Source organism: Anguilla rostrata, chromosome 4 (genome assembly GCF_018555375.3).
Source record: "Anguilla rostrata isolate EN2019 chromosome 4, ASM1855537v3, whole genome shotgun sequence".
NCBI lineage: Eukaryota > Metazoa > Chordata > Actinopteri > Anguilliformes > Anguillidae > Anguilla > Anguilla rostrata.
The window spans coordinates 39,011,758-39,027,489 of record NC_057936.1 but is presented as its reverse complement, the minus strand read 5'-3'; the positions used below and the strand labels follow the sequence as shown (position 1 = coordinate 39,027,489).

General features: G+C 41.1%; 1 protein-coding gene across 1 annotated transcript in view; it reads right to left on the bottom strand.

Annotated features, from left to right (window-relative positions):
• The window catches only part of dpp6a (dipeptidyl-peptidase 6a), a 189,050-nt gene extending 176,627 nt beyond the window's left edge, over nt 1-12,423 (bottom strand). Inside the window, exon 1 of the mRNA XM_064332581.1 lies at nt 11,120-12,423. Coding sequence (XP_064188651.1) covers nt 11,120-11,311 — 192 coding nt within the window. The 5' untranslated portion in view covers nt 11,312-12,423. The remainder of the gene's footprint in view (nt 1-11,119) is intronic.
• Nucleotides 12,424-15,732: the final 3,309 nt, after the last annotated feature.

The following is a 15,732-nucleotide window of genomic DNA, read 5'->3' as shown; positions in this document are numbered from 1 at the left end:
AATGAAATCATGAAAAAAACTGTAGTCTCGCTTTCAAAGACCGTACAAATGTAGCGCCCATGTGTAGCGACTAAATAAGTGCCTCGAGCTTATCGCTTTTCCTCTCAAATTCCACTATCGCCAATCTGTGTCCAATGCACAAAGTGCATGTTTTTCTTTTGTAAATGGTATGAGAAGATTATATGGTGAATGAATTAATGAAAGAATGAATGGTGTACATAATATGATATACATATGTGTAGCTACGGTGTGGGCATATTACTAGGCACAAAATAAACACATTCCATAAGAAAATTACAGTTTTCTTTTTTTTTAATAAGTCATGTTATAAATGTTATCTTGGTGAAAGCATGTACATCAGTGTGTGTGTGTGTGTGCACGTGTGTATGTGAATTTAACTCAAGAAATTAGTTAAATCTGAGTATTAATCTGGCAGTGCCTATTTTTTATGCCAATCTCTGCCTCAAAGAAGCAGAACTAGGAGGAGGAAGAAGACCTTGTCTTAGCCTTTCCACCTCTGCAACCATAGCAACAAAGAAGAGAGTTTCTGCTGAAGCAGTGCAGGCCATCCATTACCGCTGCTAAAGATGGCACAGACAGCACATGGTAACCATGCCTGGATGACCAGAGCGGGGCGACCTCATCAAACATCATTATCTGCAGCAGCAGCACACAATCACTCAACCACAACAGCCTGCCATTTACTGCGGGACCTCTGCACATTTTAATACTGCATTTTCCCCCATTCCAATCAAGGCCTTACAGCTGACAAATCAATCTCAGTTGCATAATAACAATACTACTACTACTACTACTACTACTACTACTACTAATAATAATAATAATAATAATTAATAACAAGTATTTAAAAAAAATAATAATAATTATCATTATCACCACAACAATAATAATTATTGTAATACCAAGAAGAAAAAATAAAATAAAATAAGTTGCTGCCAATGGATACATTTTAAGATTTAGTCCAATTGTGTTGAGACATAATACACTACATGGCTAAAAGTATGTGTACACCCAAACATGGCACTCATATGTGATTGTTGAACATCTCATTCCAAAACCATGGGCATTAATGTGGGGTTGTTCCCTACTTGGCTGCTATAACAACATCCACTTTTCTGGGAAGACCTTTGGACATATGTATCTGTGGGCATTCACTTCCATTCAGCCACAAGAGCATTAGTGAGGTAGGGCACTGATGTTGGGTGTTTAGGCCTGGCTCACAGTCAGCATTCCAATTCATCCCAAAGGAGTTTGATGGGGTTGAACTCAGGGCTCTGCGCAGGCCAGTCAAGTTCTTCCACACCAAACTCAGCAAACCATTTCTTTATGGACCTGGCTTTGTGCACGGGGCATTGTCATGCTGAAACAGAGATGGCCCTTCCCCAATTTGGAAGCAGCAATTCTCTAGAATGTCAATGTATGTTGTAGCATTAAGATTTCCCTTCACTGGGGCCTAGCCCAAACCATGAAAAACAGCCCCAGATCATTAATCCTCCTCCACCAAACATTACTGTTGCCACTTTTAGGGACAGGTAGCATTCTCCTGGCATTTGCCAAACCCAGATTCATCAATCAGTCTGCTTGGTGATTCATCACTCCAGAGAACATGTTTCCACTGCTCCAGAATCCAATGGCGGTGTGCTTTACACCACACCAGCCGAAGCTTGGCATTGCACATAGTGATCTTAGGCTTGTGTGCGGCTGCTCGGCCATGGAAACCCATTTCATCAAGCTCTTGATGAACATTTCTTGCACTGACATTGCTTCCAGACTCAGTAGAGAGTGTTGTAACCAAGGACAGATGATTTTTATGTGCTACGCGCTTCAGCACTTGGCAATCCTGTTCTGTGAGCTTGTATGGCCTACTGCTTTGTGGCTGAGCTGTTGTTGTTGACCGCGAAAGCTCTAGCAGGGCATAAACTTGACAAACTGACTTGTTGGAATGGTAGCATCCTATGACACTGCCACGTTGAAAGTCACTGAGCTCTTCAGTATGACCCATTCTACTGTCATTGCTTGTCTATGGAGATTGCATGGCTGTGTGCTTGATTTTATGCACCTGTTAACAATGGGTGTGGCTGAAGGAGCCAAACCCAGTAATTGGAAGGGGTGTCCACATACTTTTGGCCATGTAGTGTATATACAACTGATACAATCAGGTAGTGGACATGAGTTTATAAATACGCAGTCCTACCATCGGTTACATTGGATGTGATGGGCAATGTATTAACTCTTCAAGGTCTCTGAAGAAGACGTGAGATTAAGAAGAACCTCAGAAGCCCACTGTGGTTTATCCCTCCAGTGAGAGTGCTGCTTTGCTCCACACAGCAAAATGTTCAGCATTACATTACCGCTTTCAGTGTTCATGTGGCCATTACTGGACTCATATAAACTCTGTTAACACTGGGCATTTTGCTGTGCATATGCATATACAATAAACAGCAGATCGCTGATTGAAGCCGGTGTCCTATCGGTTTCTTAACTTCTCATTCACTGAAGCTCCTAGAATGAAGACTTCAGCTCTCATTGCTAGGAATGAAAATGTGTCAGTGTCAGGGATACTCAAATTTGGCCCTCAGGACCAGCAATACTGGGATCAATCGATCAATTATCTATCAGGTATCATAGAAAGCCAGCAGTACTTCTGAGCCAGACTTGAGTAGCCCTAGTCGGTGTAAAATATCTAGAGGTCCTGAACATGGAATAAAGATGAAGGAGATGTTTGCGTGTGTCAGAGGTTGGCTATTTGTCCAGTGCTACTGCAGTTTTAAGTACAGTAGCCGCATGCAGTACAACAGATCTGAGCAAGACTGTGCAGTAAGTCTAAAGATATCACCTGTGCAGTGAGTCTAAAGATATCACCTGTGCAGTAAGTGTAAAGATATCACCTGTGCAGTAAGTGTAAAGACATCACCTGTGCAGTAAGTCTAAAGATATCACTTTGCAGTAGGTTTGACGACACTGTTTGGTACTCGGGAGAGACTCCACCTGTAAATGCACCATCCGTCCAAACTCAAGCCCGTGTTCACCTCAGCCTGCCCTCTTCCCCGGTCCTCAGTGACAGTCCTGATTGCCAGCCTGGTCCATTCATTTCCTCTATGGCCTCTGAACTCTGCGGGGTGTCATTTGGATGGGTCCTGCCTGAGCCTTATCTCAAAATGACAGATGCTCCATTGGTCCTGGACTTGGACCAGCGCTCTTCCCTGAGCACAATGGCTTCATCATTCCAAACAAATTAACACGGATTGGGTGGGGGGGGGGGGCAGGGAAATGAAGGGTGTAAAAAAGCATCTTTGTGGCTGCAGCTGTTGTTGTTGTTGTTGTTGTTGTTGTTCTCATTGCCACCCCTTTCCTGATACACTCAGTGCTCCCGCAGTGGTGACGATGCAGCAGAGGGTAGAGGTGGTGGCGGGGCAGTGCTTTGGCTCCTGGAATAACCCCTCGGATACTCCGTGGAACTGGACCGGAACTAATCCGACGCTTCATTTAAGACTGCTGCGCAAACAGTTCTCCAGACAGCGCAGGTTTTTATATAAATCTGCATCCAGGGTGGACAGATGGGGCCTGGCGTATCAGTACCTCTCTAAAGCTGTCTTTCATCCTCGTTAATGAAAAATTTCACACTCTGCCTCTCCCGCCAGACCGAGTTATAGCCCGCTTTGAACGGCACGGACACACTTTTTTATTTTAATGCAGGGTGTTTCAAACACGTGTCAAAGGCTACATTATGAAGCAAGACGAGGAGACTAATGTTTTAAGGCAGTTTCACTGTGGAAATGGGAGTTTTAATCATTTTCATTTTAATGAAGATGTTCTGGTTATTTGACCAGCGAAGGGACAAGCTGTTCATCCCTCAAAATAACTTTTTTTCTAGGGAAAATGGATGCCACCATGTGGTTACTGATTGCTGTAAAGCAGGGTGAAATTGAGAGGTCGAGATTTGAGTTCCGCTAAGCCGCAAGGCCCAACATAAAATGAACTTATGTTCCTGCAGGACATTTTTCAGTACACACTGCACAACGAGCATAATCCTGAAGTATATAGCACTTGTGGAACACTGAAATAATGTTATTTTGTGTAATAAAAATTCACTGACCCTGGTCTGAGCCTAACCACTATATATGTTAATATTATTATTATTATTATTATTATTATTATTATTGTTATTATTATTATTATAAAACCTAATAATAATAAATAAATACTACTACTATATCTACCACTACTGATACTACTACTACTACTAATAATAATAATAATAATAATAATAATAATAATAATATTTCTAAGAATCATGATGATATACATATTGTGTCTTTTACCGACCACTTATATGACCACTTGTATGAAGCAATTCAGCACATATTTTTCTCAAATGAACAGTGGCAATGTCATTTAGGAACTGAACCTTCTGGTCAGCAGCCCATGATCCACAACATGTCACATTGGCTTTTCCACAAATCTAAAAAACTCTCCTGCACCACTGTCAAAATTGAAAAAGTCCACCAAAAAAAAAATCAATTATTTCTTTCTGTGTTACGCTTTAATGCTGAGTGCTTTTGTGCGTTAAAGCAGACGGTGTTCTAACCTCAAACGTGACAACTGGCAATGATGCCAATGATGCCCAAGTGTGGCCGCTTAATTATCTCAGACTTCAACCAGTTTTCAACCAGCCTACTCTGGCTCATCCATCAATTATCCACATAATGGCACACGCGCTACATAAAGTACAATGTAAATCCCAACGCTAGGGCAATGGCTTTAATCTTGTTTATTCATCCCGCGCATCAAAGCATGTTAGCACCCTGCAACAGAAACTACCAAGTCTCAATGACCTGACACTGCATTAATGTCAAAATGGAGGCCAGCCAGTGGGTAACTGCGTCAAGTAAACAGCAAAACTGCTGAGAGAAAAAAATAAAATCACACAAACATGCACAAAAGATATGAAAAGACCCGGGCAGCTAATTTTGATTTACAAAGACGAACGGAGCCCCAGCACACAGCGCTGAATATGCATAAGCAGATCGGGAGATAAAAAGATAGAGACGAGCTCAAAGGAACAGACTGACAAGCAGCCGAGGCTCTTTCTCTACGCCTGCACTTAAAGCACGAAAGCCGTGCGTTTGCGCCGCCTGCGGCCGTCGGCTTACAGCGCGAATGCCCTCGGCCGCCTTGCATAACGATTCTCCTCACGTTTGACACCCCAACACATCCCAACCGTCTCTTTCCCTTTCAGCCCTCAGAAAAGACTCACAGCATGCCTGTTTATCGGCGACATTCAAAGGAAGCGCTGTTTGGGAGAATGTACCACTCTGTGCCAGAGGGCACAAATCATCCATGCTGTCAGGACTTCTGCTCAGTCAAACCTAACATTAATCTGGATGATAATGATACTGCCATTACCACTACTGATACTACTACTAACACAACTGCTACTACTACTACTATGAATAATAATAATAATAATAATAATTGTGTGTGAGTTTTGTCAAGAGAGCTAAAATGACCCTCATATGTAATTGTTGTCGGCCTGTAAAAGCTTTTTTTGACACAAGATGGCTGACCCCATCTATTTCAGGGTGAATACAACTTGCAAAAGTGACTTGGCTGCCTTTAACTGCATTCCCCACCCAAAAATCACACACGTGCACGCATGCACGCACACACATGTGCACACACACCCACACAGACCCGGCAGGTCAATCTCACAAGCAGGAGCAGCATACAACACCCTTAATGAAGACACAGCACTTGGACAATGCAAGCAGGTGAGAATCCATTTCACATAGGCTGTCAACAAAAAGAAATGGATGCCCCTGTTTTTGGCACATACTGTACTTTCCTTGTGCTATGGTAAATTATGCTGTGTATTTGCAGCAAGTAGGCCTCCCTCATTCCATAAAGTGGAGCAACTGTACCTGATCTCACAACTCCTACTTTACCAAGAAAAAATTTACTTGCAGACTGAGTGAACCTGTGGTAAAAAGGTATTCACAAACAAACACAAAGCCATTGAAAAAGGTTAGTTATAGATGCAAATTTCACATGACTTCATGACACCTATTTTCTTTTCACATGTGGAAATTTAAATTAAATTAAAACTGTGATTTTCACATGTGAAAATGCAAATTGTAATTTTTTTTTTTCATTTTGCATCCAGAACATCCTGAATTCTTTATGGCATGGATTCAAGTGCTGTAAACACTAATTAGCACATTCATGCGGCAAACCCCCCATTCCACCTCATCCCAAAGGTACTCAATTGGATTGAGACCTGAGGACTGTGCCGGCCATTCGAGTAAACTGAAGACACTGCCATGTTCATGAAAACAGCTTGAGATGATGTGTGCCTTGTAACCCGGTGTATTACCTTGCTGGAAGTATCCATTTGAAACAGGGTAGACTGTGGCCAACAATGCTTAGGTAGGCTGTGGTATTGAAATGATGCTGAACTGGTAAAGTATTAAGGGGCCTGATGTGGGCCAAGAAAGCATTTGCTACACCATTACAGCACTACCACCACCAGCCTGCAACAAGGCAGGATGGGGCCATGCATTCATGCTTTCTAGACCAAATTCTGACCCTACCTACAGAAATCAAAATTTCTCAAACAGGTGATATTTTTCCATCTGTCTTGCCCATTCTAAAGAACTAAACCTCTTCACCATGTCTGTATGCTTTATGTATTGTGTTGCAGCCACATAATTCGCTGTTTGGAGGAGCAGGCTCTTTGTGTTAATGAGCTGGTGTACCTAATAAAGTGGCCATTTAGTTTATATTGATAAACAGGCCTCAAAACAAATGTAATTAATTTTAAACGCCTTGCTTTTGGTAACTTCTCCCACACTTATGCCCCTATCAGTCAGTGGCTTAAACAGTTGTTGTTCTAGTTGGAAAATTTTCACAATGATATCAATCTCCTCTCTGATCTGTAAAAGGCCACAATTCAATACTGGACTGAAGCCAGTCGTTGGGGTGAGTTCCTCAAGTTCTCGACACATTAAACGTCAATAGGCTTACTTTTAAGTGTGAGATCAACCGAGATGTTGAATGTCTAACAGAAAAAAAGCCTGGCCTTTCAAGCAAACAGCCCTGTCTGCTAACACAACACATCTATGTGCAATAATGTTACAATCCACTGACCCGGGATCAGTCCCGGGAACACTAACAGGCTTCTCTTCACTAGAACATTTCAGTATTCATCTTTACTTGTCCTTTTGCATTAAATATCACCTTATTCCAGGCAGTAAGCCTTCCATGACTAATTAATGCTACTTTAACACAGTGCAAAAATCCACAAATGTCATTATAACAGGTCCATTATGTGTATATGAATAGGAGGACATAGACAGGAAAACTATGATAAAAAAAGAGGTACAACTCATCAAAGTGAATTCTCCAAGTTGCATTTGGGAATAATAAACTAACACTTACATTCAACAATTAATAAAAAATTTAGGACAAATGTTGACAAAATCAAGGCCATTGAGACAGAAACAGATGAATAGAGAAAAAAGCAAGCAGAAAAACAGGTATACAGACATCAACTTAAATGCAATACCTACAAGGGTAATTATTGTTCAAAATGTGTATCTAACTAGACCTTTAAATTACCTTTTGAGATGTAGAAAAACAAATCAATAAGCACTTGAGAAATCAACCCCAGGGTAAGTGTTGAGCAGGTAAGCTTAAAGATTGCACCATAAGTAAACGCTGCATGCACACGGGCGCGCACAAACACACACACGCACGCGCGCGCGCACACACACACAGCAAATTCTTCAATGCTACACACAGAATTTATTCCCTGCCTTGTATTGTTTCAGAGCCAACGTGGGTGCCTGTTGTGGAGCCAATCACAGAGAAAGCACCTTATGAAAGAAATCGTTAAGTTCTTAGCCACACAGGCACTGTGAAAGAGCAGGCAATTAACAGGAGAAAAAACTGACTCCGGCTTTTCAAATAAGCTTTTTTGATTGTAGTTTTTACATTTGATGTGATAACCTCTTGGTGTTAGCTGAAAATAACCCCTGAGCTGGATGACATCATACACAAGTTAGCCAACCTCTAAGTACTGGTCTGTTCTTTCTAAGCCATTCTCATTCTGGAGATATTATCCCACAGACATAATTCTAAATTGGATGTATACATCAAAGCCAAGATAATGAAGCCAGGGGGAAAACTCCATGTGTGACCTGACAGTAGATGATAAGGTCAAAACTACTGTACTACATAGTGAAACTGCAACTGCACTTTTAGACAAAGTACAGGAAACAGAAAAGACCTGCAAGATGCTTGTCTACTCAAAAACCTATTTAGAATTCCTTCATTTAAAGGTGAACTATGCAATTTGCATGGATGCACTTCTATGAACTGCTATATAATTATAATAAATAAAGGAGAAATTAACCATTTAGAACCTTCACTGCAAATGACAAAACTACACGTCATATTGTTCTAGAATAAAACATATTAGTTCTTGGTGACAGTTCATGCAGTAAAAGGCAGCTCTCTGTGCCTTTGAAGTAAGGATATAATTTGCAATGATCTTCATTAACCTTTATCACGGACATTGTTAGCATACGTTAATAATTCAGTAGAACACACTGGTGCTGATAGCATTAACTCTCACCAGAGAAAAACACTGAAAAAGACATCTACATTCTGGCTAATCAACACATAACAAAAGGGAAAGAGCAATTTTTAGGCATTGCCATCTGGGATTTACAGAGGTATCAACAATGAATAATGGTAATATTTTCGACTGAAATCGTCACTGATAGTGTACATCATACTCCAACAAAGTGCATGTGACTCATAGACATTGTTTGAATTGAAGTAACACTGAAAATTCCACTGTGTTTTAATGAGAAATAACAGCAATACGACTGAATAAACGTTTTAACTGCATAACCTAATTAACTAAGTAATTAGCTGCTGTTGACATTGATGAACTATGCATATACAAGTTACAAACCATGTCATTTACACAATTGTCGATGTAGTCAAAGATTAATACCTAAAGAGTTTTAGGACCTGACCCATTGCAAAATTATGCCTCGTACTAGATGGTAAATGGAAATTAGATGACTCGTTAACATTTTTAAATTAGATTTTAGATTTGATCGTTTCAACCAATTTGAAAAAAAAATATATAGACAGTTTCCAATATATATATATATATATATATATATATATATATATATATTGTATAATTAAAATGTTTAGTATTCGGGGAGATTGTAGCGAGAACCGCTTCTGCTCAGGTCTGCCCCTTTTCCTTTCAACACGCCGTAGCGCTGTGTTCTATTGCAGCCGCATTCATTTATCACGGCCATGACTTGCTTCCACTTATTTGTTCGCTCAGCAGTTTTCAGCCCTTGCAGGCACTACATTTTTATAGCTATCCAATCCACGATTTCTTAATTCAGCTCAAATTGTTTGGGTAGCGAGTAAAATTGGAATGTCGTCGTGGGGCGCAAGCTTGGAACTTCGGCGGGAGTTCGTCGAACGGTCAGCACCCATAATTTTTAGGACCTTGGACAGCGCCACGCGCTTTGCCCAACGTTTAACACATAAGTTGGAAAACCTGACGTTTTCTCTGGTGGTAATTAACTGCCGCGTAAATTAATTACAACTTGACAATGTTCCTACTTGTATTAATTCAGCTTTCTTCTACAAAACACACAAGACAAATACAAGGAAAACTGTAATGATTCAACCCGGTAATTCAATATATTTATTACAGCCCGCAACGGGAGGATGTAGGTATTCCTTTCACAAACGATGGCGACCCCTACTGATAAAATTTCTTACAGCACACCAGATATGTCGCAATGGTGTTTAAGCAATTCTGTGAGCATTTAACGGCTTGAAGGAAATTATTTAATTCTCTACTACATGTTTTCTTATCCATTATGCATACATATGATTTACACATCATTAAAATATAGTCAATTGGTTAAGACACGAAATTGATAAGTCCGGTTCCATGCACAGGAACAAGTTGATTCTTATCCATGTAAACTACACTTGCCGGTGAACGAGTCTGTTCAAAACAACTGTATTTTACAGCAATCAGACGAAAACGTAAATATAAATTATTTTGCAGTACAAAACAACTAATTAGAAACAGCCAAGCCTCATTGCGCGCGTTGTATGTATTTGTTGATACTTAAAAAGTACTATTTACTGTGCAAAACAATACACATTTCTGCAAAGCAAATATATGAATACAAACGGACATTTGCGGAAGAAATTGGACATTTAAAAGCAAGTAAGCATAATCAAACTTAATATTAACCTAAAGACTAGCTGGAAGGTAGCTAGCATCCCAAGTCCTTAAACTTTAGTGTCAAGACAGAGTGCTAGGCTGACGCATGAAATTACTCGATAACAGTGCCGTACTGTCAGCAAATCCCATCAGAACATGACGAATCTAATAATACTTGCTGCGGGGCTGAGTCTGGCATACCATCTGTTTTAATTTATTGCCTGTTTCTTTGAATAGCCTTACAAACAAACAGATAAAAATATCGATCCAGTGAGATTGAACTCTGGAACCTATCGACACAGTGGTAACCGATAGTAAGGCAGCACGTACAGTGAAGCCATGGCCATTCAGAAATATGTTTTTGGATAGTTACTGGCCCAACTATGTGGGGTTTTAATTCAGGAAGAGATTTGGCGCTTTAAGAAATGAAATATGCAGTGTGGGAAAGCATAACCTGAAAAAAAAACTGTCCCAAACATGCCCAGCAAATCGCGCTGATAATGAAATCATCTGTTGTTCCAAAACATTTAACTTTTGACCAACGCTAACGCATTCACTGTAGGCTATCACTGGCAAGTCAGGAGAGAGGCAGAAGAGACATTCTATGAGCTAGCTCAAATGCAAGACCTTTTGAGATTGTAATACATTTCCGAAACCTTTTTTGCCCACAACGCCAGTCTTGTGAATTCGTAGCCCCAATTAATACAAAGTGGGTGTATTCAGTCTACGGCTGGTTAATATCACAACTGGTTTAAATAAGCTGAACGGCGCAGGACATTATGGACGCGAAACAAAAGAGGGGCATAACAAGATTTATCTTACGTCCTCATCTCCGCAGTCACTCCTGTGTTGATAACGGGAACTGGGACGGCTTTCTTGCAAGGGGCGTGGGGTCTTCCCTGCATTGTCCTCTTCTGCGCCCTGTCCACCGAGTAGACGACTGGCCTCGGGTAGAATGGGGAAGGACCTGTTCGTATTAATCTTTCCAGTAAATCTCTGATAAAGCGAAGCCATAAGTGAAGCCGAAACACTACTGAATGTCACAACAGAAGACTACGGGTTCTATTCGCATAGAGCGACTGCAATGTCCTGCTTTATGTTTTCTTGTGAGTTGATAGCCAACGGTTTCTTCTGCGCTCGCTCCTTGCAGGGACGCCACCAAAAGCGATCTGCTAAGGATGTTCAAATAACAGCTTTACTGACATGAAATAGTTAAACATTCACGGACGCTGAAATGATTCCGAACGTTTCTGGTCCGAATATTGGCGGTTGCACTGTTGCGATAGGTCCAAAATGTGTCAGTGTTAGTTTAAGTCTGCTCTACATTCGGAGCACGTTGTTTCTCCTCGTAAATCCGTTGGGGGGTATACAGATCCTTCCGTCCAAAGCAAGGCAACAGCGATTTAGTTTCTCACCTACATAACTTGAAGGGAGAGGGACTTCTGAATGCCAATTTTAATATATAAACATCTATCAAAGTTACCAGTAGGAGGTAAAAATTACGAAGAAGGCTCTGAGGGTGCTACTGCATTTGAAGTGACCACATTGAAAACTGTTCAAAGACTAATCTCTACAACACATCGGTCTCGTAATGCACAAATGAACAGAGCGTTAGTGGTGTGCCTCTTGGCGCAAGCCGTGCAAAGCGAGAAAAAAAACAACAACGAATCTGTCAGGAAGACACAAAAATTGCAGAACAGATTGTCCTGTTACACGGAATTTATATTCCTAGTTTATAATCTTATCTTCTTTTTCCCCCAAGCTCGGTAGCCGCGGCCAAAAAATGCTTGAGCGTCCCCTTGTGGTGAACGTACATACAGCGCTCATAAGAAAATGAAAAGCGTCATTTTTCCAAGACACCACCTGCTGTTTAATCACATTCGCAGATGAATAATGTAAATAAGCGTACGTTATTTGAGTAACAGAATAATTCGTTTTGATTGAAAAACATAGAGCAAGATATACAAGAACAGTTCGATGTCTGGCAATGAGATGATGGGTAAAGGATAGCCGTCATTCAGTAAATAATGAAGCTGTAATGGTCACTGTTCCACATTAAAACATCTAATATAACCCTATCAGATGTCAGACATTTTCATATTTATTGCTGGCATATATATTCATTTTACATTTAACTCCTTAACACCAATCATTAAATATGTACCTTCCACAATTATTGTAATATGGATTAAAATCATATATTTTATGACATTTAGTGTTATAATAAAGTTTCCAAACTATGGATCGTGAATATAACCTAAAAAACTACAATGCCTTATAGATATGAAAAGAAACTAGGCAAACAAAGACTACAGAAGTGAAACATGGGTATTGCAGAAGTTGGAATAGTGTAAAGGGAAAGCAAAGAAATTCTGAAATGTGGATCATTTCAGAATTTCTTTGCTTTCCCTTTACACTATTCCAAGATACAATCCAGTTCTCTGAATAAACCAACCTTCACAGCAGAATTTTCACAGTTTAAAACCTTTGTTCAGAAACCCCAGTATTATATCATCAACGTCAAACAAAATTATTCAGCTGAATAATTGTTATGACAATTCAATTTTTTAGGTTCGTAATATATTGGTCACATTCATTCATCCGTTTATGAAGAGAAAGTACTGCAAAAAAAAGGCTTTGCATTATTGTATTGTGTATTTACAGATATGAATGGCAAAACAAATGCATTGCTGTACATTGCACTTTCAGTCCATTGTTTCTAGTCGATCAGGCCACATGTATCCTCAACATCCCATTGGATTTTGCTCCTAGCAATGCAACAAGGCAAACACCTGATGCAGTGCCGTACACATCCTTGTCAGTTGTTGCAATCAAATGGACTGCATTTATATAGCGCTTTTATCCAAAGTGCTTTACAATTGATGCCTCTCATTCACCAGAGCAGTTAGGAGTTAGGTGTCTTGCTCAGGGACACTTTGACACGCCCAGGGCGGGCGTCACAGACAATCCTTGTCTGTGACTGCCCCACAACCAGTCTCCATGGCATCAAGGAGAGACATCTGGTCATGAGGACCATGGTCATATAGCTGATACCTCCACAGAGAAAAGCATTCCTCAATAGGCCTGAGAAACAGAGAGCGCTAGGACAGAGATGACATCATCGCATGCAGGTGGGTTACAAAGCAGTCAGCGACCTGACAGGAGTGATATAATGGCCGAATTGTCCCATAAGATTGCAGAGTGCAGCAAATCAGGCATCACTGGCCCCGTCTCTTCTGGTGCCACAGTGCTCTTGTACAGCACTTTGAGGAATCTAATTAGATGGTGTGTGATCTATGACCCAAATGTGGGAATGTGCATAAGAACACCCTCACTGGAGACTGCAGTGTATGCTGTTATGTCGCTCCCCCTTTGGCCTGGTACATTTACAGAGGCCTGTTGACTAGTGATGTCCCTTCCACATCGCAATTCAAGTTAAAGCAGCAGGTGGGATTTATGCTGGGGCACTTTGAGGTCGTGACATAATTCTTGTTTAGGGCCACCGAAACCCAGGGGCCAGCGCCGCTCCTACTCTGCCACAGCGCGTCCGGTCCCCTACTCTCTCTCTGCCCTTTTTCCCCTCCTGACCTCTTACCTGCCCCATTCTGTGAAGGCACCAACTTTATTTATCCCCCTGGGGATGTAAAGTTATACACTAATAATGAATGAACTGTTCATGTATAAGATTGTGTAAAGAGTCTTCTACTACATGCAGAAGAGCAGACAATGTATGTGATAGTTCTATATGCTGAGCCTAAATGCTTTTGTGTTGTTTGGCATGGCTTTTAACATTTATTCATTATTTATTTATTGCATCTTTAGTATTTATTTGCTGTTTGACTTAAAAAAAAAAAAACAAGCTGAACATTTGCATTTAGCGTGAAAGCAATGAGAAAAATGAGTGTTATTGTTTTGAAAATTATTATTGTGCTCCTGCAGCATGGCCATGATAAAGTGGGCCGCAGTTTCATTCAGTGACTTCGAGACCGAGAAACCTGGAACTGGACAGGTATGCAGGGTCCTTGTGAAAGCCTGAATAGGCAAATGCCTGAAGTCGTCTGAGCATGTTGGCGTGTACGAAATAAGTGTGCTCTCAATTGTAATATGTAAATCTTTATTACTGTATTTTTACATAGGCAAAACTTAATGAGTAAATGCAGGTTCGGTAGGGTGGACAATGGTAACAACAAATGAGATGCGCTGAGATTGTCATGTGATCTGTGCATATATAACTGTGCATGTGTGAATAAAGTGTCTCTTTCTACGATAACTCCAGTAAGAGCAGAACGAATGTCCATCGTGTGAGTTTTATTCCCGCGTACGCTTACAACATTTTCAGTCTAGCACTGGGTATTCACGTTATAAACGCTGAGTAATTCAACTCTGACAACAGAGCACAGAACCTCTCCACGTCTCACTATTCAGGCAAAGGAGCGGCCCCGAAACCCTGGGCGAGAGGCATGCGGAACAGCGGTCCGAGGCTCGGTGAAAAGCCAGAGGGTCATCTCACAGCGGAAAACGTGGCGACCGCTCGTTTGGCCTGTCTCCATCGACAGTGTTCGAACGCCGTCGTGGGAGCGCGGGCCGTTCTGCCCCTGAGCGCGCCAGAACAGTTACATATGCCAACCAATTAGCCAATCTCTTAGCGGCTATTGTTGCGCTTCAAACAGAATTAATTTACTCCCTTTGTCATTAATGAGTATTTTGCCCAAAGTCATATCTAATCGCTTGCTATTGTGCATCGTTTGAGGAGAGCTCATTAGCTTTGATTCATCGCGGGGGTGTCATTCCGCTTTTCAACCCACTCGGAATTGCCGTCGCAAATCTAGCGAGACCACCTCTGAGCAGTTTTGCCATTTCATTTTAATAGTTTATTAATGTGCTTATTTACCACAATGCGGGGATAGCATCTGTCTGGGGAATGGCCTTTATTATGGCGATCCCTGAAGATGCCCGTCTAGGCTTTAGATGCCATAGCTGTGCCGTCACAGAAACACGCAGACCCTGGAGCTCTCTGGCGGCGTCTCTCAATCAGATGTGCAATGCAAAGAACATGATCATATGACACTGCACTCTACCGTCTTCTACTCTGACTGAAACTCTTCTCTCTTCTCTCCAAATCTCACACTGGTTTAGGCTGCAGACTGGCGCACAATGGCTCCCGCTCGCTCGACAACGGAGGGCACCACTCATTCTCTCTCCTGAAAGCATTCCGTCCGCTCATCAATTCTGCACCTTCTTTTGACTGTGAAGTGCAGTATGGGTGTAATGAATAGGGACATTGTACAACAACGAAAAATGATCCTTAACTAAACCTACTTGACTACAGTTCACCTGTTAACTGTGCTACATTCTGTACCAAGGTTAAATTAAATTTGTACCTGTGTAATAAAGTCAGACATAAAATGCTTTCGTGTTAAGGATACACATTGTTG